Below are 27,320 nucleotides of genomic sequence, written 5' to 3'. Positions count from 1 at the left end.
TGTAAATAGAGATCCCCAGTGCCTTAACAAATTTCAGGGACTTTTCAAAAGCTAGAGTCCTCAAAGGAGACATGTGCATCTCTCTAAGTTATCTACATCAGAAGTAATTATTCTCCAGGTCCTCAGCAGAAGCTAGAGAAATAGTACAGTATTTTTTTCTACCATGATCTATAAATAAAATTGAGCCCACTACTAAAGCAGCACAGTAAAAACTTTTTTTTCAGACTATGTTTTAATACTAATTTTTAACCTTAAATTTGGATTTTTTTCCAGTAGATCACCAGGTAACCTTCAAATACATTTAAAAAAATAAGTAATTAAAGTAATTGCTATGACCTCTATAGTAACTCAGTAGCAGTTTGCAGTTGTTAAGGTAAAATTCATCCTTCTGCAGAAGATCAGGGAAAGGTTTATGCATTACATTTAAGGGGTCTCCAGTCTGCCATTTTCAAGGTTCTGAGATGGATATAAGTAATGCATAATTCTCATAACAGTTCTCTTCAAATAAATGTGTTCCACTCCAGAGCTGAACTCTTTCCACTAAATACTAATTTGCTTACTTGTAGTCATCCACAGGACTTAAGAATAGCATCTATATTGAGGTTTTGATATGCTGGTACTAGGTCTGTCATGCTTTTAGAAAGATACATTTTCACATCCTGTTTCCAAAGGTAGAGATATTTGTTAAAAAACGAGAATATTTAGAAAGTGGCCTTGTGCCTCTGTCTGAAGGAGCATTTCAGGAAATAATTGGAGCAAAACTTACTCCAGGCTCTGATGGGACTCTCAACATTTTCATGATCATTATTATCAGTTCCGTTCAGGTAGACAAGGGATCAAATTCACTCCTATTCAGGGATACACTGTGTATTTACACCAGTGTCAACTGGTCTGAACTCATAAGTAGTTTACACTTTCATAGATTGGTTAAGCTTCCTCATTTCCAGAGCTCAGATTTTTGTGTTACATTTTGGCTTCTTCAGCTGAGAGGCAGCTAAACAAGAGTCCAAACACTGTCTTTTGGTGAGGCTTCCTCAACAAGCAGTTGGGGCACAACTTTTCTCTCTAAACCCTCTACTCTTTTGTCAAGCGCACCAAAGGTCTCATCCAGGTGCCTATTACGTAGAATTAGTTTCAGGCTCAGGTGCAGCCTTTCCCGAACTACTTGGGCATTTCACCACACAGAAGCCCACAAAATGTGTAAGTGACCTGACTCACAGAAGGCAGATCATACTCAGAGTCAACGTAACAAGAAAGGTTCAAGCAAAGTTTGGGTGCAGGAGAGGCAGGTAGAAATAGAGCAGAAACACAGTTTCTGACAGTTCAGCCAATGAGCAGTACTTGTTAAGCTGCTGTGACCCCACTGCATTTGAGCAGATGCCCATAACACCTCAAAACAGACTAGTAAATCATAACTTCACCTTACCTCCAATGCTTGGCATCCTTGAAGAGTCCTGATGGCTGCTGGATTTGTTGCGGTTCTGATTCTTCCTTTTATTGTTGGCTGCTCGGATAGAACGGAAAAGCACTTCACTTGCCTTGAAGAATGCAACCATGAATGGTTGCTTTGACTGAGGCCCATGTCTTCCAATCAGGCCAGCAGATTTAACATTGATACTTCGACCTATAAAGTAATAGAAATCGTAAGTTAAAAGGTGAAATTCTGCCCCTCCTGAAGCTACAGTGGGAGTTCAACTACTGACTGAAACGTGGCAAGGATTTTGCACATAATCGTCAGTTTACATAATTAAGAATCCTAGCTTTATTCTGTTGAACAGAACTTAAAAGGCAAAAAATTCAACAATTTACAAAGTTTCAACAGCTTTACAGGTAGTTTGTCATTGCCCAAAATTGCGGTCTCTGTGCTCTATGTATTTTATTCACTATTCAGATACTTTATTTCAGTCTCATGTACACATGTATAGAACTGAAAAATAAATGAGCCCCATAAAAGTCTACAGGCTATCAAAAGGATAAAGTAATGCGGTCAACTAATTTTTGCATCACTTGAGTGTGAGATATGGAACCTTATATCCCCAAAGCAAATCAGTAGCAAAGAAAAGTGTAGATAATAAATACACTTTGGTTTTAAAAATAAATATTATGCAGTGTTGCTCAAACTGATGTTCATTCAGTAGTAAAGGTAGGAAGGCAATCAGTCATTCAAGAGAACAGAGTATGAAATATGTACATTATTGACTCTGGTTCTGTTCCCAGGGGATGTGCATATTTCTTTAAAATATTTGTTCAGTCAGGACTGTGTGGTAACCTCACTATATTAGAGGATCTAAACCTCAGTAAAAGAAAAGAAAGCAAAACAAGTCACTGAAACTGCATCAGTGACATTTCAGCAAATAAACCCTTGCTCTTAACAGAATTTATTTTGGCAGCATAAACACTTTTGTGCGTACGTGTGTTTTACAGAGCCCTTCAACCGTCAGAAAATGAGACAGTGTCATGTGAAGCTGTACAGCTGTGCTGGGTGGGGGACACAGAGGTCTTTTAGCTGGGAAGGTACGGGCACAGGCACCGCCTGCGCTGCGCGGAATGGGGACGCCTGGGGATTCTCCTAAACTGACTGGAAAAGTTTGGAAGGAGCATCTGCCTCACAAACGTATAAAGCTGCTAACTCAATCATCCTGAAAAAGAGCTTGCAAATAAGCATAGGAGTAAACCTTATAGAAATAAGCATATAGGTTTCCTTTTCAAACACAAACTTACAGTGGCTGTACGCCAGAGGCTATATTTCTTAGAAAAACTCTATCACTGGCGTAAATGAAAGAGGCAGTTTGATTTGTGGTTAAAGTAGTTTCCATTCTACTTCCACTGTAACAAATGTATTAATTCAGCTCAGACTTCCTCCTTCTGGCAGCCCTTTCGCAGTAAAAAGAGAAATTAGAAGTTCCAGCCAAATACCATACCTTGAACTGACCCACTTCAATACATAAACACTTTTACAACATGTTTATTCAGGTGTAGCACTTTAAATTGGTTTAAGATGTTTCCAGTGACAGAGAGACTAGCAAAGGCAGGAGAAGAACTGAGAAAGTTAGCAGTTATGGAGCAAAGTAATTGGCAACATATTCTGAACAATTGTGATAATTACTTTTTTGACTGTGAGGGAAAAATATATTTGTTGAAGCCTCCGATTTCATTTTACATGGCTTTTTAGTCTTGTGTTTCCTTAATTCTTCTTTTCGTGTGTTTGAGTTACTATTGAATAATTCAGTAACATTAATTTTTATATGTTCCAATCTTATATTGCAAGTTAGATATGAAAAACTGTACAGACTATTCTTTATTCATTGCAACATGGACAAACTAGCCTCTTACCACAAAGTTCCAAGTTTCCTCTCATTTCTAGAGGGACTATTTTTACTGTTTTTCTTTATTTTTTGTTCCAATGACTTTCAGAATTTTAATTTTATCTGTAAAAGATTAATTCCTTACTGGTGGACATTTTAAGAATATTATTAGATTTATATACTGAGCGCTATAAAGATGTGTGGAGGTTTTCTGAATCTAAATCTAGGTTCTCTGAATTTACAATGGTGGATATTGTGTGTGAAGCAAAATACCCTTCAAACCAATGTGAACTCCCTTTAAAATAACTTTTAATATTATTAAGTTTCCTCTGGGTTTCCTTTAGACTTCAGCAATGAGATGGCTATTAAGATTCCACAAGTTAAGGCTTACTTGGTTATTCAGAGTATAGAGATACACTATAAAAAATTAATCCTGTAACCCACAGCTTTTTTGCACACAGAAACAGCTTATGTGACTTTATTCCTTTGTTTGTTTGATCTTTTAAGCAGCCAGCCTGACATTTTAGGACTCACTTGTTCAATTCATGAGTGGTATATGCACTGAATCTGCTCCTAGTGCAGTCAACAGGAAAACTTCTATTGACTTCTGTGGGTTCATCATCAAACTTTTCTCTCTCAGTCTGTCATATACCTTAGCTTAACTGCAACTTTCAGAAGATGAAGCAATCAAAATATACACTGCCCTTGAGACACTATATATCTTCCAAGGAGGATCTCTGAACTGTTTGGTTTGGAAATTCAAACCACAGATGTTGTCTTCATATTTTGTTGCTTCTGTGTAAAAGAGAGTTTGCATTTACAGAACTTCTATTATCCTCCATTACAAAAAAAAAGTGCGTGTGGGAGATTTCCTTCACTCTAAGAACACAAAGTTTTGCCACTTCCTGTCTGAACTATTTCAAAGTATCCTGCTTCTGAAATGCACCAAACATTTTGCTATAGCAGTAGCTCCATCTATGTGCTATGGTCTTTTTAGGTATTCGTCACCTTTGTCCTTAGCGTGGATTTCAGAATACAGTAAGAATAATTTTATCCTAACCTGAATTGGCCTTTGTAGCAAGAAACATTAATGGGCTTCATTTTTAGTAAATGGCTTTAGGCAATCGTTTCTTGTCAGCATTTAGAAACTCTTGGCTTCAATGACAACTGAAAAATCCAGGTTTCTCCAGCATGCGGTTGTTCCAGACTGTGATATTAGAGCAATATTTTCTAAAATCAGCTGAATGACTTAGGCTGACCCACTTAACTACAACTTCCCTTGGAGTTTCACCCACATGAAATTGGTAAAACCAAAACAGTAAGGTGTGTCCCTCTGCTTCTCTTGAGCATCTCTGAACAAGAATTGAATGTAGTCAAGCATTCTGAAAAATGGATTTGGTGTCATAGTTCCATTGCATCTTCAATTCTGAGGATTTCCAAGACTTTGCTTCCTATTTTCAGAAGAAAAGAAGAAGAAATTGCAAGAAACCAGCAGTCAGCCAGCTCCTGCTCCACTGAACCTAATCACTGCAATTGCTCCTACACCTAGAAAAAACCAACAAGCGTAACAGATGGACTTCCTCTGTATGGGGAAAGTCCAGAGCCTTTGTACTCCTCACATTCAGGCATGCACTTTCCAGTCCTGCTATGACAATTTATCTCTTCTCCATATTGACAGGTATATTTGGAGACTAAGACTTATTAAAGCCTTATGTTCCAAATTTGCTGAAGTCCTTAGTCCTTTTTCATATGTTTTTGAGTCTTTGGCAAGATATATTTGTTTGACTTGGCACTTAGACTTATTTTTGGCTTTTATTCTATTTGATAGTAAAGTGCCCTTAGCAGTGTGCATAAAAGGTTGTATGGAAGTGCTGGTTTGACTGAACGAACTGAATGAATACATATTCACATTCTGTTCCCTTATAATGAAAGAATTGCTGCTGTAAAAATAACTGAAGTTCAGCTTATGCAAAGGTGCTACCTCGGCAGTTCTGATGATTTTGGTGTTTTATTTTTACCCACAGAACAGGAACAGCACTCAGGATGATAACTGTGCAGTTATTTGCATTCACTACATCCATTTTTCTGCTGTGACATGCAGTTGTATCATACAATTCTTTTAATGAACCATCTTAAAAGTTCATTTCCCACTCCCCGCCCCCTCCAGCTGCTGCAAATCGAAATGCAAGAGCCCTTCAAGCTTTCAATAACAATCTGTCTCACAGTCCTGACCTGGAGACATATCCTCATTTTTCATGACATTCAGAAAGCTGACTTCTGAGATAGCCAGTGTGGATGCCAATGACAGTGGTAAGATTTGTGAATTGGCTGTCTCTTGTCAGGCAGTATATATTTTATGTAAGGCATTGGGCAGACACTATTTTTGCAAGAGCTTTCAGCCATTATGCGTCTTGGCCACATTCACACTGGCAACACAGGACAATGAGTGATTCCAAGCTCCATTATTTTCTCCTGAGTCATCAAACTGCAGCAAACGACTCATTTTGTTATGAAAAACAAGAACTTATTTACTTTCAAGAGTGTTCAACAAGTCACAAAACACATTGTACAGATTAACTACTACTGCTAGGTCACAGTAGTTATTTTGGTAAGAATTTTTTTAATATATGTAGATAGAAATGAAAGCTGTAGTAATGCTAAGAATTCAGTTCTGGTGTGCTGAAAAAAATTTCAACGTCACACCTATGGTTGCCTCCTCATGGGGTGTAATATCTGAAATGATGATTGGAAAAGGCCTTTTGGAGAAGACCCTGAGTATACAAGGTCCAATGACATCTAATATTTGAGCAAAACCTGTCCTGAGGCTCTGAGTCTGAAAGCTCGCAAAGTAGTTTTCAAAATTAGATAGAAACTCGTGTGGTTTCTCATGCCTGGACAGTGCCCTTGAGAGCATTGGGATCTCACAAAAACCAAAGAATTGAGGAAGAGTTTGTTCATCAAAGCTTAAATAAAGGCTTATTTACAAACGGGAGAAAAGAAAACCTAACAACACAAATGTGATGGTCCATATATAAGACATCCTCAACACATCAACTCCGAAGTATTTTAAACTGTCTCCATTGTATCATCTATATAAACTGTTATGCAAACCTCTCCTTTGGTGGACACATTTATCTATATCAACATAAAATATGCTTTTGAAACAAGCTTCTTGTGTTTTACTAACTGTTCTGCTTTCCAGAGGCTTTAAGGAATTCTGAAAAATGGGTGGTCTTGGATCATCTGCTCTGCATTTCCTAGACTTTACCATTTTAGTCAGAATTAAAGATTCAGCTTCTTTTAAAAAAATTACATGTTGTTTTTATTCAGTTCAGTAGAAGGAATTTGTCTATCTTTTTATAATGATTTTGCTATTCGTAAAGCTTTTGAAGAAAGCACTTGGGAACGCGTTAGGAACCATGGTATGCTGCATAATATGGCAGTACCATGTACAAATATAATTCTAAGTACTTGATTTATCCTTTCAATTTAATGTACTTGAACTGTGAATGGTTTGTGGGAGCTCTAAGGCTTTTCTGTACAGTTAAAAATGTGTTCAGGAAAACAATGAAATAAGGAGAGATTAGATTAGTTGGTCATCCACCAAAGAATAAAATGGATAAAAGTCTTTTGAATGAAACGAAACACAAAAACCACTATCTCTGAAATACTGGTTCTGAGAATATATATCCTTCATCTGAATGGGGAGCAGGTTGGAAGGCTTCACAGCTATACAGCAGGACTAGTATGCACCAGTATGCATTGGTAGCAGGAGAAGTGACAGGAGACCATGTGACCTCCTTGATCCTCCTGCTTAATGGAAGTGTGGCCCTACTAATGAAGGGTGTGTTCACATTGCTTGCTACAAACAGACACAAGAAAATGCTGACTGTATTTCTGCCCTAGCTGGAAACAGGGGTTACACCTATCTGAGTAAATTAAAGAGTGCCCAGGAGCACTCTCAAGCACTGGAGCTGGATCCTCCAGTGGTGGGAGAGTGCTCCATGTGCTCTTGCGTCCTATGCCAGCTCCACCACAGAGCTGCAGGAACCTCTCCCAGGGGGCAGCTGCCACAGGATCACCCTGTTTTGGAGACTTGAGAGAGTCACCCCTGCGGCTCATTTCACACCACAGTATTCCTGAGCATGTTTAATTTACTAGTGTAATTTTGGCCAAAGTCAGCTCTGAACCAGGACTCACGTAGCTGTACTTAGGCAGTGTTTGAGCCCAAGCTAATAAAACCTGCTGAGGGGCAAGATATATTAGCTCAGGTTCAGTGCTGTGCTAACATGGCTATATGGCTTTCAGATGGCTCAGAATTTAGGCAGAGCTATTGCCTGCCAAAGTCCATATATATATCAATATAAGTATATATATGCTAAAGTCCCCCACTGTAAGGACACTAATGAAGTTGAACTCACTCCTGATACTTTGCCTTGTAAATACCGGATTCAAGAAGAGACTTAATTGCAACAACCCGACAATACCCTCCAAAGTACCTGATGGCTAACGCGATCATGTAAGTTAGATGCCAAGATTCACTGGGAGCAACCTTGGGATGAGACTGATAACATTTAGTATTGTAAAGGTGAGGCCAAGGCCAATGTAAAGTATGCAGCCAACTACTTGAAGAACTCAGGGTGCTGCCACAGGTTGATATGGTTTGAAAGCAAGACCTAGAGAATGTGGCCGTGCTGCCTCTCTGAAGGCTTCATAGGAGAACGGGACCTTGGAAGGCCCAGGTTGAAAGGAGGAGAGGCTAAAAAAGAGAGTGTGTCTCTTAGTATCTCCCTCATGATCACTGGAAAAGGACCTCACCAATCCTTCCTGCAACATGTAGGATTAAAAGCCAAACCCCTTTCCAGGGGACACAAGTCGAAGTGTACCCAAATACATGTTGGAGACAGAACTGGCCTTCCCCAGGCTTCACTTGGATCAAGGAACCTATTTCTTTCGAGTTTCCCTTTGCTCTGAGGAAAAAGAAATGCCTGAAGAGTCAGAGTTGGGAAGCTGAAGATTCCTACTGCCTGCCCACCTCACACAGCAAGAAAGCCCAAAGAAACCTTCCACAGAACTATGTGGTAACTAAAATCACCTTAATCAGCTTGGGCTTTTCAAAGTCACCACCAGTTTCTTCCCCTCTGATGTGCAGGTGGATGGAAAATAACTGAAAGTTGCAGAAATCTAAGACAAGACAACAAACTATGTGGCTGTAGGGGCTAACCAGGATGTTGTATTGAGAGCTGTGTATCTGGAACCTGTTGTAGTCTGTGGATCAGCAATAGTCATCATTACATGCTATCTGCCTCTCCCATTTTCTGTAGGCAACACTAGATTCTCTTCAGCAATGACAGAAAGAGCAAAAGGAATACTCTTGCACCTATTTATACTCCTCCAGTAAAAGTGATGTTCAAACTGCTGCTAACTTCCAATTCTAAAAATGTTAAAATGTTAATACAAAGGTGCTGATTCACTGGAACATGTTTTAAGTCTTAGGAGACATATGGTATATATACAGGAAAAGCATCACATGGAGCTTTTCGAATTGTTTCTGCATCTGCATTGATTTTATGCTGCAATCCGTCTAATACCCTCACTTCCATCAGTGTGAAAATGATCACTTCTTGTTTTAAACACCATGGAGAGTTTTGGTGTCAAAAGGAGGGAAACGGCCAAAAGGGGATGCTGCAGAATGCTGAGGAGACATTAAAAAAGAGAATCAAAAAAACCTGATTCTTAGTTTACCACAGCCCCAGGGAAACAGTGCATTATATGTTGACAGCTTCCATATGTGTCATGCAAACCTTTATTCTTAGTGTTCAAAATAAAATGTCCCATTAAGAGAAAAGGTCTACATTTCAGGCTAAAATGAGGCATATGATACCAAATACTGTCTTAAAGAAAAAAGAAAACACATTCCAATGTCATGTGGCTTTTTGTACTTTTTCAGCATTTTCAAGGAGGGAAAAGTATGAATTACAACAACCAGACATTCTTCCAAAGTTGTTTTTTTCACACTGTTATATTAAATAGTTACAAATTCTTTTATTCCGCATGCAGACATTATTATTATTTATGCACATTCTTCAGGGATCACCACATAAATATATCTACACAAGTAATTGCCTAAATAGTCACTGAAAGATAACTCTAAGAAAGATCACTGTTAATGGTGATGATAACAATATAGTAGCACCATGGAGTCTCAGTAATTATTGGCACCCCATTTTAAAGGTGCTGTATGAATAAATCTAAAAATTAGTAACAATTTACAAACTTGATTATCCAGGGCCCCAGTGCAGAACCTAAATACCTCAAACAGGAATCCTCTGACTTGGGGTTCTTGGCGTTGGGGTCGTTCAGCCTAGAGAAGAGAAGGCTCTGGGGACACCTTATAGTGACCTTCCAATATCTGAAAGGTGCCTATGAGAAAGCTGAGGAAGAATTTTACTAGTGCATGTAGCCATAGGATGAGGGGTAATGGTTTTAAACTAGAAATGGGTAGATTTAAGCTAGACTTTAGAAAAAAGTTCTTCAATATGAGAGTGGTAGATCACTGGACAGGTTGCCCAGAAAGGTAGTGGAGGCCCTATCCCCAGAGATATTCAAGGTCAGGTTTGATGGGGCTCTGAGCAACCTGATCTAGTAACATTGTCCCTGCTTACTGCAGGGGGGTTGGACCAGGTGATCTTTAAAAGTCCCTTCCAACCCAACACATTCTGTGATTCTATAACTTAACAGAATCCTATTAGTTTAATGGTCTGTTGCAATAGAAAGGTTAATGGATCAGGTCTTATCATAAATGTCTCTCCAGTTACGGGAGCAGAACTCTTACCTCCCGTAAGCTAAGAGGACAGCTGAAGGCATGAAAAAATGTGCTTCAGATCTGCAGAGCCTGAATTTTGCTTGAGCCAAGGGAAGGTTTTTCAGTTCATTTGAACTGGTGTCTGAGCTTTCACAGAAAACTGGTTGGAGGGAAGGTGGGTGGGGTTCCCTGGGTTACAAACTGAGTCTACTACATACTGAGTCATGTATGAAAATTCATGTTCTATCTGTACACAAACATGTCATTCAACTGCTGGTGTTTCTAATAGCTTCCAGAAGTAACAGCAACCCAATAAAAATAATCAAGGCCTTAAGAGCAAAATTGTAAGAGTATGAAAGGATGATTCTCCTTATGCTAAGCTGAAGTGGTATAGAACAGGTCTTCCCTATAGTTTTGAAAACCTTAGTCCCTAGAAGGGCACTCTTCTGGCATGAATAAACTGAAAAGGGAAGAGAAAGTGAGGGAAGAGGGGAATTCCCTCCTCATTCAAGGAGCTGTGTTGAGAAATTCAAATAAGTGCTAGAAGGTAAAGCTGCCTGTGGCTTTCAAATTTAAAATAGAAAATTATCTATCATCTTTCTGATCTTGGGAGTAGGACAGTGGAAATACTTACACAAACTGTTCTTTTACAATTTCTTCAGTGTATTAACCTAAAGGTTTCCTTTTACCCATACAAACTTTCCTGCTGTTTACTGAACAGATATAATTTTGAGGCTAGAACCAACAAATTGCTGGTTCCAAGGTTTCTTAATGAATGTCTTTCATGGATATGTAATTTTCAAGAAATTCTGTATTTTAGTCCCCTGGAAAGAAATTCAAGGATGGAGTTTATTCTGGAACAGGAAAGCTGGCCAGAAGCCAGTCCACCTAATTTGGATGCCTGATGGAGGTGTCACCTCTCCAGAATTTTAAGGTCTTTAAAATGGCTTCACAGAATGAGGCTGCCTAACAGAGCTGCTCCCCATACAGCCCGAGCTCAGGTGTGGTGCCTTTGAAGGCAGCAACAACATGGTCTACTTTGCATTGCTGCCTCCCTTTTCCACTGCCTGTACTCCAACCGTACAGGCAATATTATGTGTAATGGTCATCTGCTCTGGTTCAAGCCTGCCAACTCTCTTTTGAAGCACCATGCCTAAAGGAGGACAGTTTTTGCATAACTCCCCAGCAGCCAGAGCACTTGCAGAAAAAGTATGAGAAGCTTTGTTCACAGCCCAGCTGAGCCTGAGGGAAAATTCACATCAAAAACAATGAGAAAATGTAGCCAGAACAAAGAAAGAAGAAAAAATACTAATCCTTACACCAGGGTTTCTTCTGCTACTCATTAACATTATGTCAGCTAAGGTTTAGATTAACTGGCATCATAGATCCCTTGACCTCTGACATAAAAAGCTTTTTGACAAGAAAGAGCTAAATCTCAAAGTTTGCTTGTAAAGTAGTATGGATTAAGTGAACCATCACAGAAAAAACTTAAAAAAATAAGTCTCTTTTCATTAGTTTCTAAAGAAGTCTAAGTAAAGAACATTTCTTCTATAAATATTATTTTACATTGAGATGCATTTTCACTTTTTAATGAAGAGCATAACTGTGAATAATGCAGTAGCCTACTAAATTTGTACTAAAAGCCCAGACCTCTGACTTGATTTTTAATAGAGTTCTTTCTCATTTTCAAGATTTCAAATTTTTAATGCATTGCAAGATAAAAAAATTTGAAATTAATTATTTTTTCACACAATGGAAAACCAGTTCCCACATTGCCCATTATTAACCTTTCTCCAACATCAGTACCAGTGGCTATGTGGTACCTCCTGAACTGTTCTCAGGTTTTTTAATACCTTTCTCCATGCTTCATCCCAGAAAGATCTTCAGAATCTTTCTAAAATGAAAAATTCTGCAAATCTGCTTGAGTTTCCTGAATGTAACAATCAGTGGAAGAACGTTAAAATGGAACTTCACATTGTGTGTATGGGCTTTTATCTCAAGCTTCATTTATTTTAACATGATTCAATTAACTTTACAATTTCCATATTCTACAGAATTAAGAATAATAGAACGCTTGCAGACCATGGCTATGGCAGGATAAGACTTGTGGTTTTCGCTTATAAACTCTCAGTGAATTGTCACCCAGCCGAGTTAAAACACAGTCGTCCAGTAAAGGTTCCCAGCAGCAGATGACAAGGGCATACACAGAGCTGTGATCTGCAGTTACGATCTTACCGTCCCCAGTTTCAGCGCAAAGTTGCAAGCCCAGGTTGTTCTGTGGATTAATCACCCAGTGATTGCTGGTCACAGTAATGTCAAACACAAACCAGCCCACATCAGAAGCTTGAGCCTTTCTTGTGTCTAACAGGAACAAGTCTGCATCCCTAAGTTAAAGAAAATAGAGAGTTAAACGTTCAAATATTATTCTTTTTTGTCATTAATTTCCTTGCTGACGATGACTTCCTGGAATCCAAATGAATAATCCTGTGATATATCCTTATCATGACACAGTACAGCCTGTGCTGTAGGCTAACATGTAATTTCTAAGTATAATACAGGTACTTCTCCTGAAAGATCTTTCTGAAATGAGTTTCAGCATGTGAAAACTACAGCTCTGGAAAATCCAAGAAGTCTAGCTTCCTGATATAAATACACAAAATATATAATTAAGGCTCTATACAAAAGATTCATCTTTCAGCATGAGAATGTCTCAGGAAGATAAACTTTCATAAACAATTTGGTGTAAAAGACAAAAAATGTCAAAATCACATTCCAATTTCAACTAAAATTCAAAGACATAGCTTTGCTTAAAAAATCTATTATTAATAACATATGACAGAAGCTGTATCATATAACAAAACATGAATAGATGACAGTTCAATTTCATATTAGTACAGATGTTTAGATAATAAGTCTCTATATCAAAGTAGAAATTATATATCCATTCAATAATATTGTTATTACATTTTAACCCTCAGATCCCGGGTATATTTTCAAATTTGTTCCCATGAAATCTTACAGTAATTCAGAAGGACTGCTCAGGGGAGTCAGTATAATCATGTTACTAAATGTTTAGCATGGACCGCTTGTTTGTTCTGTTTTCACATACCTCCTGACACAATTGGTTCCAGAACCACATCTGTATTACAAGTAATTTACTACAATGAGCACACTAAACCCAAGATATTTAACTCTCATGAGTTTCATTTTACATGCTTCTACAAAAGAAAAAAGAGAAAAAATTAAAAATTGTTTTCACCATTTAGCCTTTTAAACCTAAACCAATAGTTACAGAAACATATTTTCTGCCATAAATAGTAATCAAAACAATAATATACAAGAAAAAAATTTTATTCTAAATTTTAACTGTCCAAGTCAACTAAAGACAAACTTGGCTTACACAGACCTTGAAATCGTATTGTTACCTTACAGACAGCATGGATATATGCTTAAAGAGCTGAAACAGACAAATAATAGGCTTTGTGTTTAAAAAGTAGACTGAAAATGATGATGGTCCTGTCACTGTATTCTTACACTCCTTAATTGCAATGACATAATAGAAAGTTACTGTCTTATCTAGACTAAACACTGTAAATGTACCTAGAAGGTCTGAAAAAAACATCTCGTGTAGCTCTTGAAACTGCAGTTGTTCAACACACAGCAAAATAAGACCAGCTGAGCTATGACAAGCATATGCCCAATTACATGTGAGAAATATCTGCGCAATCAGGTTGAAGAGCTCAGAAATTATAAAGGAGGGTTTGTTTTATTTTAAAAAATGAAATTGAAAGGGCTTTCTTTCAAGTCACTTGCTTTTCTTCATTAAAAGAATAATCTTTTGCTGGGCTTTTACCACTTCCATTCTAGTAGAACTGTGCTAATGACCACACAAGGAGAAAACATGAGTTCTCCCTCTGGAGCTAGCATGCAAACAGTCTCACAATTCAAAAGAGCCTGACCTGCTATGCTAGCACTGAACAAATTAACAACGTATCACAAACTCATAAATAGTACTCTCTGGAGTCTTAAATGACAACTTTTTTCTCTAATAAGCACTTTTATCAGAACTTTAAAGCTGAAAGGTTTAAATCTGAATGTGAGGGTCTTTAACATATTTCTTGTATCATTCAGCTATTTTAATAGAAAACCCTACAATTGTCTGAAATACAATATCACAGTCCTATAAATTCACATTTGTCTTGTCTCCTCCTAGAATACATACTTGTTTTCCCTTAGATTCTTCCAGCTCCAAACTTAGCTAAGGCTTATATGAAATGATCTCAAAAGTCAGGATGCACAGTGTCTCATATGCCAAAGCAGAAGAGGGCATTACTAATGGTACAGTCCAGAAATCTCTATAAAGGGCAAGTTTTCCCTGTGGATATCTCATCAATGAGACTGTATTATTTTGTACTGCAGCAGAAACTCACAACAAAATGTCTTTGGCATTTATATGTCAATCTACTTGTCAGCCTCTGTACAAGCATAGTGATCTGGCTAAGGTAGTAGACTCAGAAGCAATTAACTCAGCAAATGAATAAAAAATTAGCTGTGGGTACCTATAGAAAACGAGAACTCATTCTCAAGAACACACAATAGAATAGAGAAACTGTCTCTGGACCAGTGCTAATGATTTAGTCCACATAACAGCAGTTTACTACAGAAACTCAAAGTATTTGCCAAGAAAAAAAACATTTTTTTTCACATTTAATATAACCATAGGGCGAAAACCTGACCCCTGAGAAGGCAGTGAGAGCTCTGAGGCCAGGATTCCCCCATTAACTGGTGTCATTCACTCAAAGTTCTCATCAGATTTTTGTGACATTTTTAATTTTAAAATTCTCCTTTATTCTCTGAAAAGAAAAAAAAGATCACACTTAAAATGAAAAACAGCTGCAAATTTTGGCTCTAATTTTAAAAACTATTTCTATTTAAAAAATAGCCCACAGCACATAATAAAAAGTAAGGCACTATGTCGTAAATAGCCTGAAATGCAACAGTGAACACATTCAGGAAGAATACAGCTGATTGGCTTTACCTTTATGGAGGCTGTTTAAGTTTAGTGATCTCAGTCTGGTCCCAGACGGCCAGTTGTCTACAGCAGAAATGCTACCACAGTCAAGAATTTCAGCAAAGAGGCTACGGGCAGGATGTCTAAGGAGCTCCAGATCTCCTGGGTCATTTAAGGAAGTAAAGGTGGAATAAACCATCTATATGTTCCTTGAAAACCAGCAAAGTTTTCAACCAGATCAAATCACGATTACTGTGTAATAGGCCATCCCCATAGCACTGCTTCACCTCTTGCCTCATTCCAGAAAGCTACTTTAGTATCTTATTGCCACTTGAGGATTCCCTAATGCAGGAATAATCCTTGGAGTTTAGTTAAATTAGTGGCTGGCTGCCACCAGATCATGAACAAGGATTTGGCCTGTTGGACTACATTACTTTCATCATGAGAAAAGATCCATCAGTACATTGGCAGGGCTGTGCAGGAAAGTCTGCCTTGCCATGGGCTGTGCTTTGCACACTTACTTAGAACAAATAGAATACTTCAGTCCCAAAGACTGTCATTTCAGCAAACTCTGAACAAACTCAATACACACACTCTTCAGCGGCCATACTGCCACAGAGACAGAAGAGTGTCTGAGACTACAACATAATCCTTAGTCTGCAACTCAGAAACCCTAAACCTTGACCACTCCTTGCCTGAAAGCATGGCAGGATCGCATCTGGGATTGTAGAGCCCTGTCAGACACCCATATCTCCTGTTCAGACCAAAAAAGGGTGGAGGAGCAGGGTCAAACCCAGCAGTTTTGCTGTGGATTGACACTAGTTAGGAGTGTGGGACATTACAGAATCATAGAATCATAGACTGGTTTGCGCTGGAAGGGATCTTAAACATCACTCAGTCCAACCCCCTGCCATGGGCAGGGACACTTTCCACCAGACTAGGTTGCTCAAAGCCCTGTCCAACCTGGCTTTGAACACTTGCGGGGAGTGGGCATCCACAACTTCACTGGGCAACCTGTGACAGTTCTCACCCTCACATTCTGTAGCTTTAGAAAATTTTGCACCTAAAATCTCATATATGTATTTAGGACAAACCTGAGGTGACAAAGTTAAGAATAACACTATGAAGTCTGTGCACCCCAAAACAAAAGCTGTGGCTTTATTGCAACAACAAGAAAAAGAAAAAATATTCTTGGGAGCTCTTCTGTCTGGAGTTATTAAGGAGCAGGTGGGAAAAAATCCTTGATTCTAATTTGAACAGTGGAGAATCTGTGGTCTTTTTCGATCAAGTCATACTGAGCTATTTGCTATTTGTACAGACTGGCAAAGTCAACAATAGGAAGGAAACACTCTACATCTGAAGTTTCTGTAGTAGTACTGGTGAAATCAAATGGGTGGTCTATAGTTGCATATGCCCCTCTTCAGCATCATGCTTCTATTAGAGGACATTAGAACTTTTATGTTTGTAAATGGAAATATAAAACATTCATAAATTTATGTTTATATATTGAAAGAAATCAAGAGCATTCTTTAATGGTTTCACAGAGACAGCTGTCATTTTAAGAAGTCAGATAATATTTAAGTGTGACCTTTCTTCAGATTAGTGAGCAGTTTTTCTTTCTCTGAAACAGACTAGAAACCATTTACTGGGAAAACATAAAAAGAAAACAAACAAACAAACAAAAACATATAAAATGGATTAGAAAAACTAACTTTTCCCATTAGTTCTTAAAAAAAACCTGTTGAGTGTGCAGGTGAAGAGCTTTCATCACCCTAGCCTTGACCTTTGCTCTTTAAAAAGATATGTTTCGTTCCTTCCCATTTCATTCCTTTCTCTAAGAAGTTTCTTTTAGAACCTATGTCAAAAGAATTTTTGCAAGCAGAAAACAGAGGTAAAAAAATCCCACCCTGTTTTGTTCCTGCCCAAATTTACTAGGAAAGCAGAAGGTATTCTGGAAGGATGAATGCTTTCCCTCCTGTTGGTTCTGCTCTGCTGATATAAAATTACTCCCTGTTTGTAGCCATAAAAGAATTTACAGCTTAATGTTCAAAGGTCTCACCTGGAAGGTACATGCTCAAGCTGCTGTGAGCAGAAAAGAGATTTGATCTCTGGCCCAGCCTTGGAGCTAACTGTTGACGGGACATTTTTTCCCTCTAGAATACTTTGCAAGTTTGGGCTGCCATTTCCTTTGCTTTTACTAAACATGCCCAGGATGGAAATACTTTATCTGTTCCAAGATGAGGGAAAGGTTTTGTTTATCTCAAAACAAAACTTTTTCTTACACTTTTCTGAGAAAAGACATATACCAATTTAATTTCAAAACCCAAATTTGGGGTGTATGTATCTTTTTTCAGAAGCATCTTGAAACTGCTAGTAGTTTTTACTGGGAATTTTCAGGTACTTATCTACTTTGCCTGGTGAAATCTGGTCATTTACTCAGGTCTTCCAGAGTCTTGGAAATATGTCACACATAGAGGTCTGCAAACTCAGATTCAGAGATTTGCTCATGTGTAATGTCATATCTGTTTTGCTTTTCACTTGTGGTGAGCTGCATGTGTTAAGTGTGCATATGTCATCTTAAAATCGGTGCATTACTTTCTCATTTTATTACATTCAGAAAAAACATCAAAGCACATGCAAAAAAACCCATGTTCCTTCAAACATGGACAAAGTTGAACAATCTATCTGCCTTTAAGGAGCTCAGTGTCAGCAAATGGTGAATTCCCAAACCCAGACACTTAGACTGTGCATAGGACTCCACCATTTGCCTGCTAAGAGTACAAACCCTCACCCTCTCTGTGCATGGGCAGATTATTTGGTGAGATTGGACATGTAACTCTCCATAAACCTCGAATAAATTACACTGAAGATAAGTTTTATTCTCGCTCAGTATTTGTTGTTGTTGCCTAGGATTTAATACCATACAAGCCACAGTGATAGCAATGATGCCTTGCTGAGGGTACACTAATGACCAGCTGTGGTCTCCCTGCTTCAGATGGAAACATGAGACATTATTCAACACATGATATGTTCATGCCAACAGGTTACCTGTTTGGGTACTCCTTGATGATCTGATATACGCTAATCTGAATTGATTCGTTCTCAAAACGGCTGTTGCTTCGGTCTTTGTATATTCGGAATTCAGCTGCTGTCACTGCCTCTCCATGCGGGATTTGAGTAAGGTCAAAGCGAAACTCTTTGTAGTGCCTTCGATGGTGGGAGAAGTCTTTGTCCCTTTCAACTGTGAGAAAAAGAGTTGAATGTAAATTAAAGAGGTGAAATGGATGCCCGTTTCTCATGATTAATGGAGTGTTCCCTGTGCTTGGGAGTAAACAAACAGGACAATATAAAACTGTGCAAATAATAAAACCACAAGTCCAGACATACTTCCAGTTAAAGGAAATTCCACCAGCCCAGTGTCTTCAGTTCAAAAGAAACAAAAAAAACCTTGGTGGCTTTTATACAAATTCCAGAAGCTGGAGTGGAAAGAATATCAGAAAAAGCTGAAAGATGGCATGTTGTAAAGTAACTAGAAATATGGACAAACTAAAAGTGGCGAAAAGATGTAGAACTTTAGTGCAGTCTTAAGTACAGCAGTATTAATGTCAGAGCAGTAGATGATTTTGGAAAACACTAATTGCCACTAATAACCAGGCAAATGAGAGGAATGCTGCTCATTTCCATTTAACATAATAAATTCTGAAGTGGTACTAAAGTGCACTGCGACAACTATATTTTTAAGAAGCAGTTACAACATATAAATTAACACATGTTGTACTCTAATGGCATAAGCATCATCTTGACAGTGATCAGAAGAAGGAGCCATGAATCAGGGCTGAGTGGCTCTGGCACTGCTCCTGGCTTGAGAAGTCCCCTCAAACAGGTGCAGTTCCGACTGCTTCTCACACTGCCACAATTTAAAATAAAAAAAATTTACTTCATCATTGCTTAAGTCAGGATTGCACAGAATTTTAAGGGCGAGTAAACAGAGGATTTTAGTTTATTTGAGTTTACAACTGCTTTGGGGCTAATTCCACTGTTTTCTATGGTTCTGACCCTTAGCTGGAGGCAACTGTTGCAATGGAGTATGTGTTTTGGTGTGGCAAGGAAACCTGCAGGCCACAGTACGGGCTGATGACCATCTTATGGGATTGATATCTCAGATGTTACAGATGTGCAAAGGAAAATGATCCATGGTTTCCACTGCCACAAAGTGCAAAGCATCATTGACCCGTGAGGCAGCTGTGCTCCATGAAAAGAGAAACCTCCCTTCTGGAGAAGATGCACCTGCCTCACGATATAGACGTTTTGCTTTACTGATGATGGACAAAGACTAAACCACTCATAGACAGAATTCAGCTAAACATTTATGACTGCACTCAGCTCCACTAAATGCTCCCTCCTATAGCCTCTGCTCTTTTATTGTGTTTTAATATTAACAGTCCTCTGATCTGAGGAAGGAACAACCCCAGTTCTGGAAAACAACATTTAGGTTACTAAATGTTACTTGTATAAATAACAAAATGTGTATGTCATTACAACATATATGAATATTTATCTGTTCATATATATGTGTACACTCATGCAATTTTGACTACATGCACAGCGTGTATGTGCTTGTATAAGTGTATGAAGATATATATATATTTATAAATTAACCTGCATATATGTATTATTATAATGCATATATGGTCTTACAAAATAGAAATGCACTATAAGAAAAGAAAATGTTTTGAGCTTGCCATATAAGGGTACAGTTACAGATATATTAAAATGAAAGCTATTGAAGGAAAAGTATTTACATTCTTTTTAGAGACGTAGTTAATAGTTAAGTCACCTGTGGCCATGTAGCTAGTCCCTTACAGTACATTTCACTTGCATCCTTTCAAAAATATAAACTATCCTTGTTTTCATTAAGATTTTTTTTAAATGTACAAATTTATGTTGCCTTAAAAATGACGAAAAATAAAATATATAAGCTATAAGACTTTATCTTCAGTGAAAATGAACTTTATCCTGGCTGACAAAAGGAAAATTGTCTGCTAACTGTGAGGTTTCCTTGGCTCAAGGGCATATTTAGCTTACATGGGTTTGCCATCATACACTATACAAAAAAGTAAAGCAAAAAAGGGTCAGAAACACGTAAACTGGCTGCTCTGTACCTGAAGATGAATGGACTGCTACTGAAGAGAAACAGGATGCAGGCTATTTAGCAGCTCCACTGCCCAGTTCTAAACTGTGAGATATATACAGAGATCTGACTTGAGGTTTGGGGTTTGTTTGCCATTTTTTTTTAATGCCCATGTAAAGCCTTTCATTTTGGAGACAACTTGGCAGAGATTAGCATATGCAAATGCACTGAACCAGGGAGGATTTTTCTAGTGCAAAGAGTCTGCTGCAAGTTTCTAAGGTTATTACCAAGCATTTCAAATTTAACAGCAAACAGATACGTCAATAAGCTTTAAATGAAAAATATATTAAAGGCAAATTTATTGTAGCAATGCTTTCTGATATCTCTGGTTATTATTTGTTCAGCAAGTATTTACCAGCATGTGTGGGTAAGTAAGCGCTACTCACTATGAGCAAGCATTGGAGAATCAGACACTTGAGAAAAGCTTTAAATGCCAATACTCTTGGCCTGTTTCGTTTTTGTTTGGGTTTGAGGTTTCCTTTTGTCTAGTTTCTTACAAGAACCTTCTAATTAGTAACATTAGTTTGGAAACAGAAGTTCCCTCCCTCCATGTTACAGTTTGGACAGATTCTTCTATAACACCCTGCAGTACCATTGATGGGATTCTCTCAGGACCACTCACAACTGCTGAAAGAATACTGATAGCCGCTTCCTGATAAGTCCAAAATTAATTATTACAACTCACACAGATAGTACTTATCTGTGTTTCCATGTATATTCAAGCTAAAAACAACACTGCCATCTGAAAGGACAAAAGTTTAAAATTTCCCTGGGTCAAGACAGGATTTAGAGGCAGGCGAGGGCTTGGAAGTAGCAGCGGCCTGCAGAAAATGGAGGATTGCAGCAAACAGGCACTGAATGACATGAAAAACCCTGAGTCCAGACATGTCCCACTCTCTATGACGAAGTCAGAATCTGAAACTACAAATTTCTGTTGGTCAATGTACAAAATATAAAATATTGTTTTACAAATTTAGACCAGTTAAGATCTTGCATTATATAGTATACTGTAAAAAAAGCAGTGATAGTGATGTTGCAACAGTTACTAATGGCTAGAATGATAGCCAAGTTATAAAAGCAAAATGTTATTTAATGATACTGAGTACCTTAATATTAAAAATAATACAAGAGTCTTGATCCCTTCTGCATCTAATAAATGCCTTGTCAGGGAAGATGATGAACGCTCAGTAGGGTATCTCCCAAGTCCTTTGTCCTACTGAAATGGTGTGAAGTGCAGAGGGGCACCATGTCTCAAATATTTTTATTTCACATGCAAGAGCTTTTCAACAGTGGCAACCCAAAAAATACAGGTTAAGATTTTAAACTATTCAGAGCATTTTCATGCCATTCCAGCTTTGCTGAGTTCATCTGCCAAAATACATCTCTGTGGGACCAATCAGCATCTGAAAACCCGTTGACCAGAAAATCAGGAAGTCCTCTTTTAACCGTTGAAGGAATATAACTTTTATAAGTAAAAATAACTAGAATATTAGGGTCAATGCTAATTACAACAAAATTCTTCATTTGCTTTCCATGATCAAGATTCTTAACATTAACCTTTTTAAACATTTTAAAAATGCTATTTTTATACCACCTGAAACTAATATATTCAGCACTATGGTTACATCAGACAAATCATGGCTCAGGGGAATATCACAAACACCTGTGTGTAAGATGGAAAAGAATGATATTTTCCACTCACGTGGCAAACTGATGAAATATTCATACTGTATTAACACTAGGCCCAACTCTTAAGAAGAATGAAGACAAATTTACACCAAAAAGATTTTTGGAAAAACAGTCATCTTTTACGCCATGAGAAAACATCATGCACTAATTTTCATTAAGCATTTGTCTTCTAGAAAAAAAATACAAAGCACTCATATGGATGAACAGTATACTAAGCTATTGGTATTTTACTAATTCAGCTATAAATGTCTGAGTAATTGTTGACTGAGCTTAAAAAATCTAAAAAGTGATAGCAATGAGTTTAGGTCATAGTGCATGAGGGACTATGAGATGTGCTCTTTCATTAGTGATTAGCTCCCCACTGACATGTGCTTTGCTGAAGAGGTTGGTATGTGGTGACACATAGGGAAAGTGAAAGCTTCTTTGGCAAACCAAGGAACAAAACAAAGTTATGTTGTAATAAGTTGATTTTACAATGTTAGATCCCAGGTTACCTACTGGATGCACGAACTGTGAAGCCTCACTAATCGACTTACTGCCACTTTTTAACTACTAAATATACATGCCAAGGGAAAACGGAGGGTCTTACAGACCTCACGTAACTATGAAAGCCATTTACACTAATCTCACTGAATTTCACTGTTTGACTCTGAATTCTTTGTATAAACACTAAGTAAACCAGTCAGTTTTAATCACTTCAAGGTGATAAAGGTTACAGTAAGCTGATACACTACAAACGACACTCGTTTACATCTTGAATATAATGAAATGATAGTTTATCTACAGTGAACTCTTGTGGTTATCTGACAAAAACAGGTCAAAAGTTCCAGGCGTTTTCTCCTGAAATTACTCTGTGCTGCTTCTGATGACTGATAATTGAAAGCAGAGACTGGAAATATCAAATGTGGTGGGTGACAGATAAGCAACAGATTAATGCAAGTACTCTGTTACAGGACACTAAAAGGTCAGAGGCCCTAGGAATTAGCTATTGTGCTACTGTGAAAAGACAGACATCAAATAGCCGTTTACCTCATTCTCCCTCTTCTCTCCAACAATCAAATTCTAGAACCACATTCCCTCTTCCACCATTAGACTATTTAAAGTGACTCACTGCAAAATAAAGCAACAAATGTTTTGTAGGGTGTGTGGGTAGGAGAAAAGATGTGATCCTAGAGAAAGAGAGAATTTTATTTTTAAAAAACAGCTATGCTAGGTGTAAATATTTTAATGAAACGTGTGAGAGAAAAGTTAAGAAACACATTCACTAGAACATCATTCTCAGTTGAGGAGAACAGGTAATAGATTTTTTTAAAATATATTTTAAAACTTTTAAACTTCTTTTAGATTTTTACAATGTAGAAAATGAACATTAACATTAGAAACTGAAAGTAAGCTTATCTCAGCAAGTATATATTTCATCTTTGTACTCTGGATGTCCTAAAAATGCAAAAACTAATTCAAAGTTTGTTGAAGTAAATGGCAGCCTCTTCATTCTGCCCGTTGGCCTTTGAATGAGGACTACAGCCATTTAAAAAAGGTTTTAAATCAAGTGAATTTTAAAAGTCCAAGTGTGATGAAAAATACTTTGCTAAAGTGATTATTAAAAAAAAAAAGTAAATACTTGTCTTAGCGGTACTACCTTAATAGGTTTAATCTGTTTTATAAAATGGTAAGACTCCAGATCTGGACTCAGCAAATCTATTTTGAGTTAGATATTGAAACTGATAAAATTGGTCACCTGTCCTTAAAGGATTGTTTTGGACACCAGAGATGGCTGCCTGATAGTGTCAGGGGAGAGACACTGTGTTTGTTAAGGGTCAACTCTCATGCACCAGCCAGTAAGAAGAACAGAGAAGTTTATCTGCATTTCCCCTTTAGCCATCTGCAGCTCTAGGGAATGGGACTAAGAGAGAGCTCTTGCTCAGACAAAGGACATTTCAGTCCCTATCAGCTGCTTTTGATGACCATATCCTAACTGTCAGGATGAGGAGTAGCCCGGCAGTGGGACACCCAGCGCCACTGCACAGAGGAAATGCAAGGGTTGGGGGGCAAAATGAGAATAAGTTTTTGTTTCCACAACTGCTTTTTTCATTCATTTGATATTATGCATTTACTCAATAATCATTCAGCTGAGTATTTAAACTACAAAGCTTCAGAGTAATACGCCCACTTGTTTTATTCTTCTGGTACCAAGTCTTCTGCATTTCTTTTACCCATTTAATCAGGAGAGCAACAAAGGGCTGGTGCTGTAGCAAGTAGTTAGGGAAAGTGGCTGATTTAGGTTTAGTAATCCTTTCTTTCCCTCCACATCTCCCTCTCCGGGCTGAGGTGGGAAAATACATTGCACAGGCTTCAGTGATGTCTGTTCATGTGTCTTGGGGAAGTTCAGAATTTACTTTCTAATCTGAGGTCTTCTGGGAATTCATCTCCAATTGGGTATCAGCCCACACTCAAAGCCCAAGAGCAGGCACGTAAAGATCTCTTAAGTAAAAAATGTAGGCAAGAGTTGAAAATAGGTGCCCCCAAAATTACATTCCACACATATCCCTAGCTTAAACATGAAACTCATTGTCTGAACCTTAATCCAAATTCTGATCCCCTTCCAACTGAGGCAAAACTATTTCCGTAATCAGTGAGAATTTTGCTTAATTAGGAGGGTAATTCTCCAGAAACTTTTTTTCATTGCAACAGTTCTGTTTCTTAAAAACTGCTTTATTGCAGCACTGTATATTTGAGTTTCTCTGTATTTATTATTATTAGACTGCTTGTATTTAAAGTAATTATAGGTTTACAGATGTGGTTTTGAAAGAATGATGTAAATTACTTTTACATAAAATACACTTTCTTATTAAAGCACAAACCAGAAAGCTTGATAGGTCATATTCTGAAGCAAGTTACACGGCTGTAAATTTAGAGTTATCCACTGAATTCTTTATTTTGAATCAGTTACTGACATCAATAAGCAACATTTGGTTATTTTGCTTAACTAAATTAGGGACAGCTTGAAATTGTTTGATGAAATACTATGCAGTTAGTGGCAGTTTCAATAAACGAAAAATCATCTTTTGTTTGTTGAATTCAGACTTTTAATGGTAGAATATCCCTACCATAATTGCACGGAATAACTGAACTGTATGAATTACAAAGTAATTCAAGTCAAGATAAAGTAAATTCAAAAGCCTTCAGTGACTGCAACAGAATCTAGAGGCAGAATGGAAAGTAAAACCATAATTTAAAAAAAAAAAGAATAACACACTTTCTGGACCTTTTTCAATCACATACTGGTTTTCTTTCTTTAACCCTCATAGAAGAAACTTATTTCAATATTCCATAATTTATATTAAAAAAAGAAGTTAGAATATTCATGTATCTTACTGAAGCATCTAGTTTAACATCTTTTGAGAATGACCAGGAAAACAGTGTTCCATTATTAAAATTTTAAGCTCTTAATTTTATTGTTTAGTTAATAAGATATGCTAGATTCTTACCAAATAAGAAAATAAGCATTTGAAAAAGTGAAAATAGTTTGAAACACTAAATTATTATTTAGGTGGACTTTGAAATTATGTGATTTCTACTTTCTAATCCTTTCAGAACATACATGCAATGTACTCAACTTTAGTAATTGGTAGGCAGCAACTAGGCAAATAATGGAAGCTACAAAAATTTGTTAGAATATAAGTGAATATGTAAAACGCTATGGATTTTTTCATTAATTATTTTAAGAATTAGCTCTCAGTTAGTAACCAACAGCTTTCAGCATTCACCCTGAACAGGAAAGAGTTCCCAAGAACTATATAACAGTGCCTGCCAGCAACTTTTATAAACACAGACCTAAAGAAAAGCCTCAAACAAAGAGGCATAATTGTACTTGGCTTTCTCACATGTAGTTTTCCAGGTGTTTTGTACACCATGAGATTATCTGTGATGCGTTCTTGTTACTTCGCACTAAAATATGGGATAAAGATGTTTTAATGAAGTTGCTGGACTTCATTCAATAGCCAACATTTTGTTGAAAAATTAATTGGTAAACATGTGTTATTAATTGAATTTACTCTTCTCTGTATCTTCCAAGTCAAACGCACTTGCTCAACAAGTCAAAACAAGTGCTATGCTGCAGCTGCTCCAATAATAATTAAATGCTGGAAGGCTTTCAGTTGTTGATACAGAATAAGTGAAAAAGCAGCACCCTGCTTTTCTTATACTGGTTTGATCCTTACCAAAGTAAGAGCAGGAGTAAGTAACCAGAATAAAGAGATCGAGTTTTGGAAGTCGGCAGAATTACAAGAGTCTAAGTCTACGTATCATCACAATCCTAATATAAAAGATAGCTGGCAAAGTGTTTCCTCAAAATCAAACATTTCTTATGGTTTTGACAGACTGATGCATTGTGTCCTTCAGCCTCCCAAATGCAAAGCTTTCACTCCAGTTGTTCAGTTCTAGCACAAAGCACAACAAAAGATACACTGAATATATGTGCTTTTTAATTCTGCTAACAGTGGTAGAATGAATCTCAGCTGAATCTTCTTCCATAAATTTCAAAGTTGAAATTCAACAATTCAGCTGTTCACAACTTTTTTTACATCTCAGTAATAATATGCCAAAAGAGAGAAGCATCGTAACCAGGAGTCTGCGAGGAGGCGATGGAAACAAAAAATCACAAGCAGTTTGATACTTAATATGTAACAAGTGTGGATCCTCTGATTTCTTCATTGTTTTCAGTCACACTATTTTACAGAAGCACCTCAATCACAAATACCTATTTTAAAAACGCATGTTCACTAGGTTTTTGATTGTGTTTTCGTAAGTGATAGATAAATCTTTACTTGAAAGAACAGAACAGATCAGAGAAAAGATCCCTGTATTATGTAGTTCTGAGCTAATACACAGATAAATTACCTAATCCTTACACCACTATGCCTGAGGTTGTTAATTTTGTCTGCACTTTCATTGATGTCTGTTTTGCCTGGCCTTTGGCAAAGCCTGTATATTTTGATACTGTCTATCAAAAGTCTTCCATTTTTTCTCATATTTAATTTTGTTTTTCTCTAATCACAGATCGTCACAAAGAAAACTAACAATTATTCCCAGGTTTCTGACTGTGTGTGAAAGTCAGGATGTCAGATCAACACAACCCCAAGGTTAACAAATGACAGAATAAAAAGATCCCTCTTGGGTTCAGCTGCAACTGAACAGGAACAAAAGTTATAGCTCTGGGATCCAATGGTCAGAAAATAGGTGTAAGTTATAACTGTTTTGACACTCTAAAAGCATACAGATGGAACATAACTTCTGAGAAGAGTGAAAAGGCATATATCA

General features: G+C 37.4%; 1 protein-coding gene across 1 annotated transcript in view; it reads right to left on the bottom strand.

The window, feature by feature from the left end:
* Positions 1-1,426: 1,426 nt before the first annotated feature.
* Positions 1,427-27,320, bottom strand: part of BMP5 (bone morphogenetic protein 5) — a gene marked incomplete at its 3' end in the record, with an annotated part of 39,554 nt that continues 13,660 nt past the window's right edge. Inside the window, exons 2-4 of the mRNA XM_010188675.1 lie at positions 18,170-18,362; positions 12,346-12,494; positions 1,427-1,624 (exon numbers count right to left, since the gene is read on the bottom strand). Coding sequence (XP_010186977.1) covers positions 1,427-1,624; positions 12,346-12,494; positions 18,170-18,362 — 540 coding nt within the window. The remainder of the gene's footprint in view (positions 1,625-12,345; positions 12,495-18,169; positions 18,363-27,320) is intronic.

Source organism: Mesitornis unicolor, unplaced genomic scaffold, assembly GCF_000695765.1.
Source record: "Mesitornis unicolor isolate BGI_N332 unplaced genomic scaffold, ASM69576v1 scaffold8537, whole genome shotgun sequence".
Classification (NCBI taxonomy): domain Eukaryota; kingdom Metazoa; phylum Chordata; class Aves; order Mesitornithiformes; family Mesitornithidae; genus Mesitornis; species Mesitornis unicolor.
Note: the sequence above shows the minus strand (reverse complement) of the source record. Positions and strands in the feature narration are given on the sequence as shown.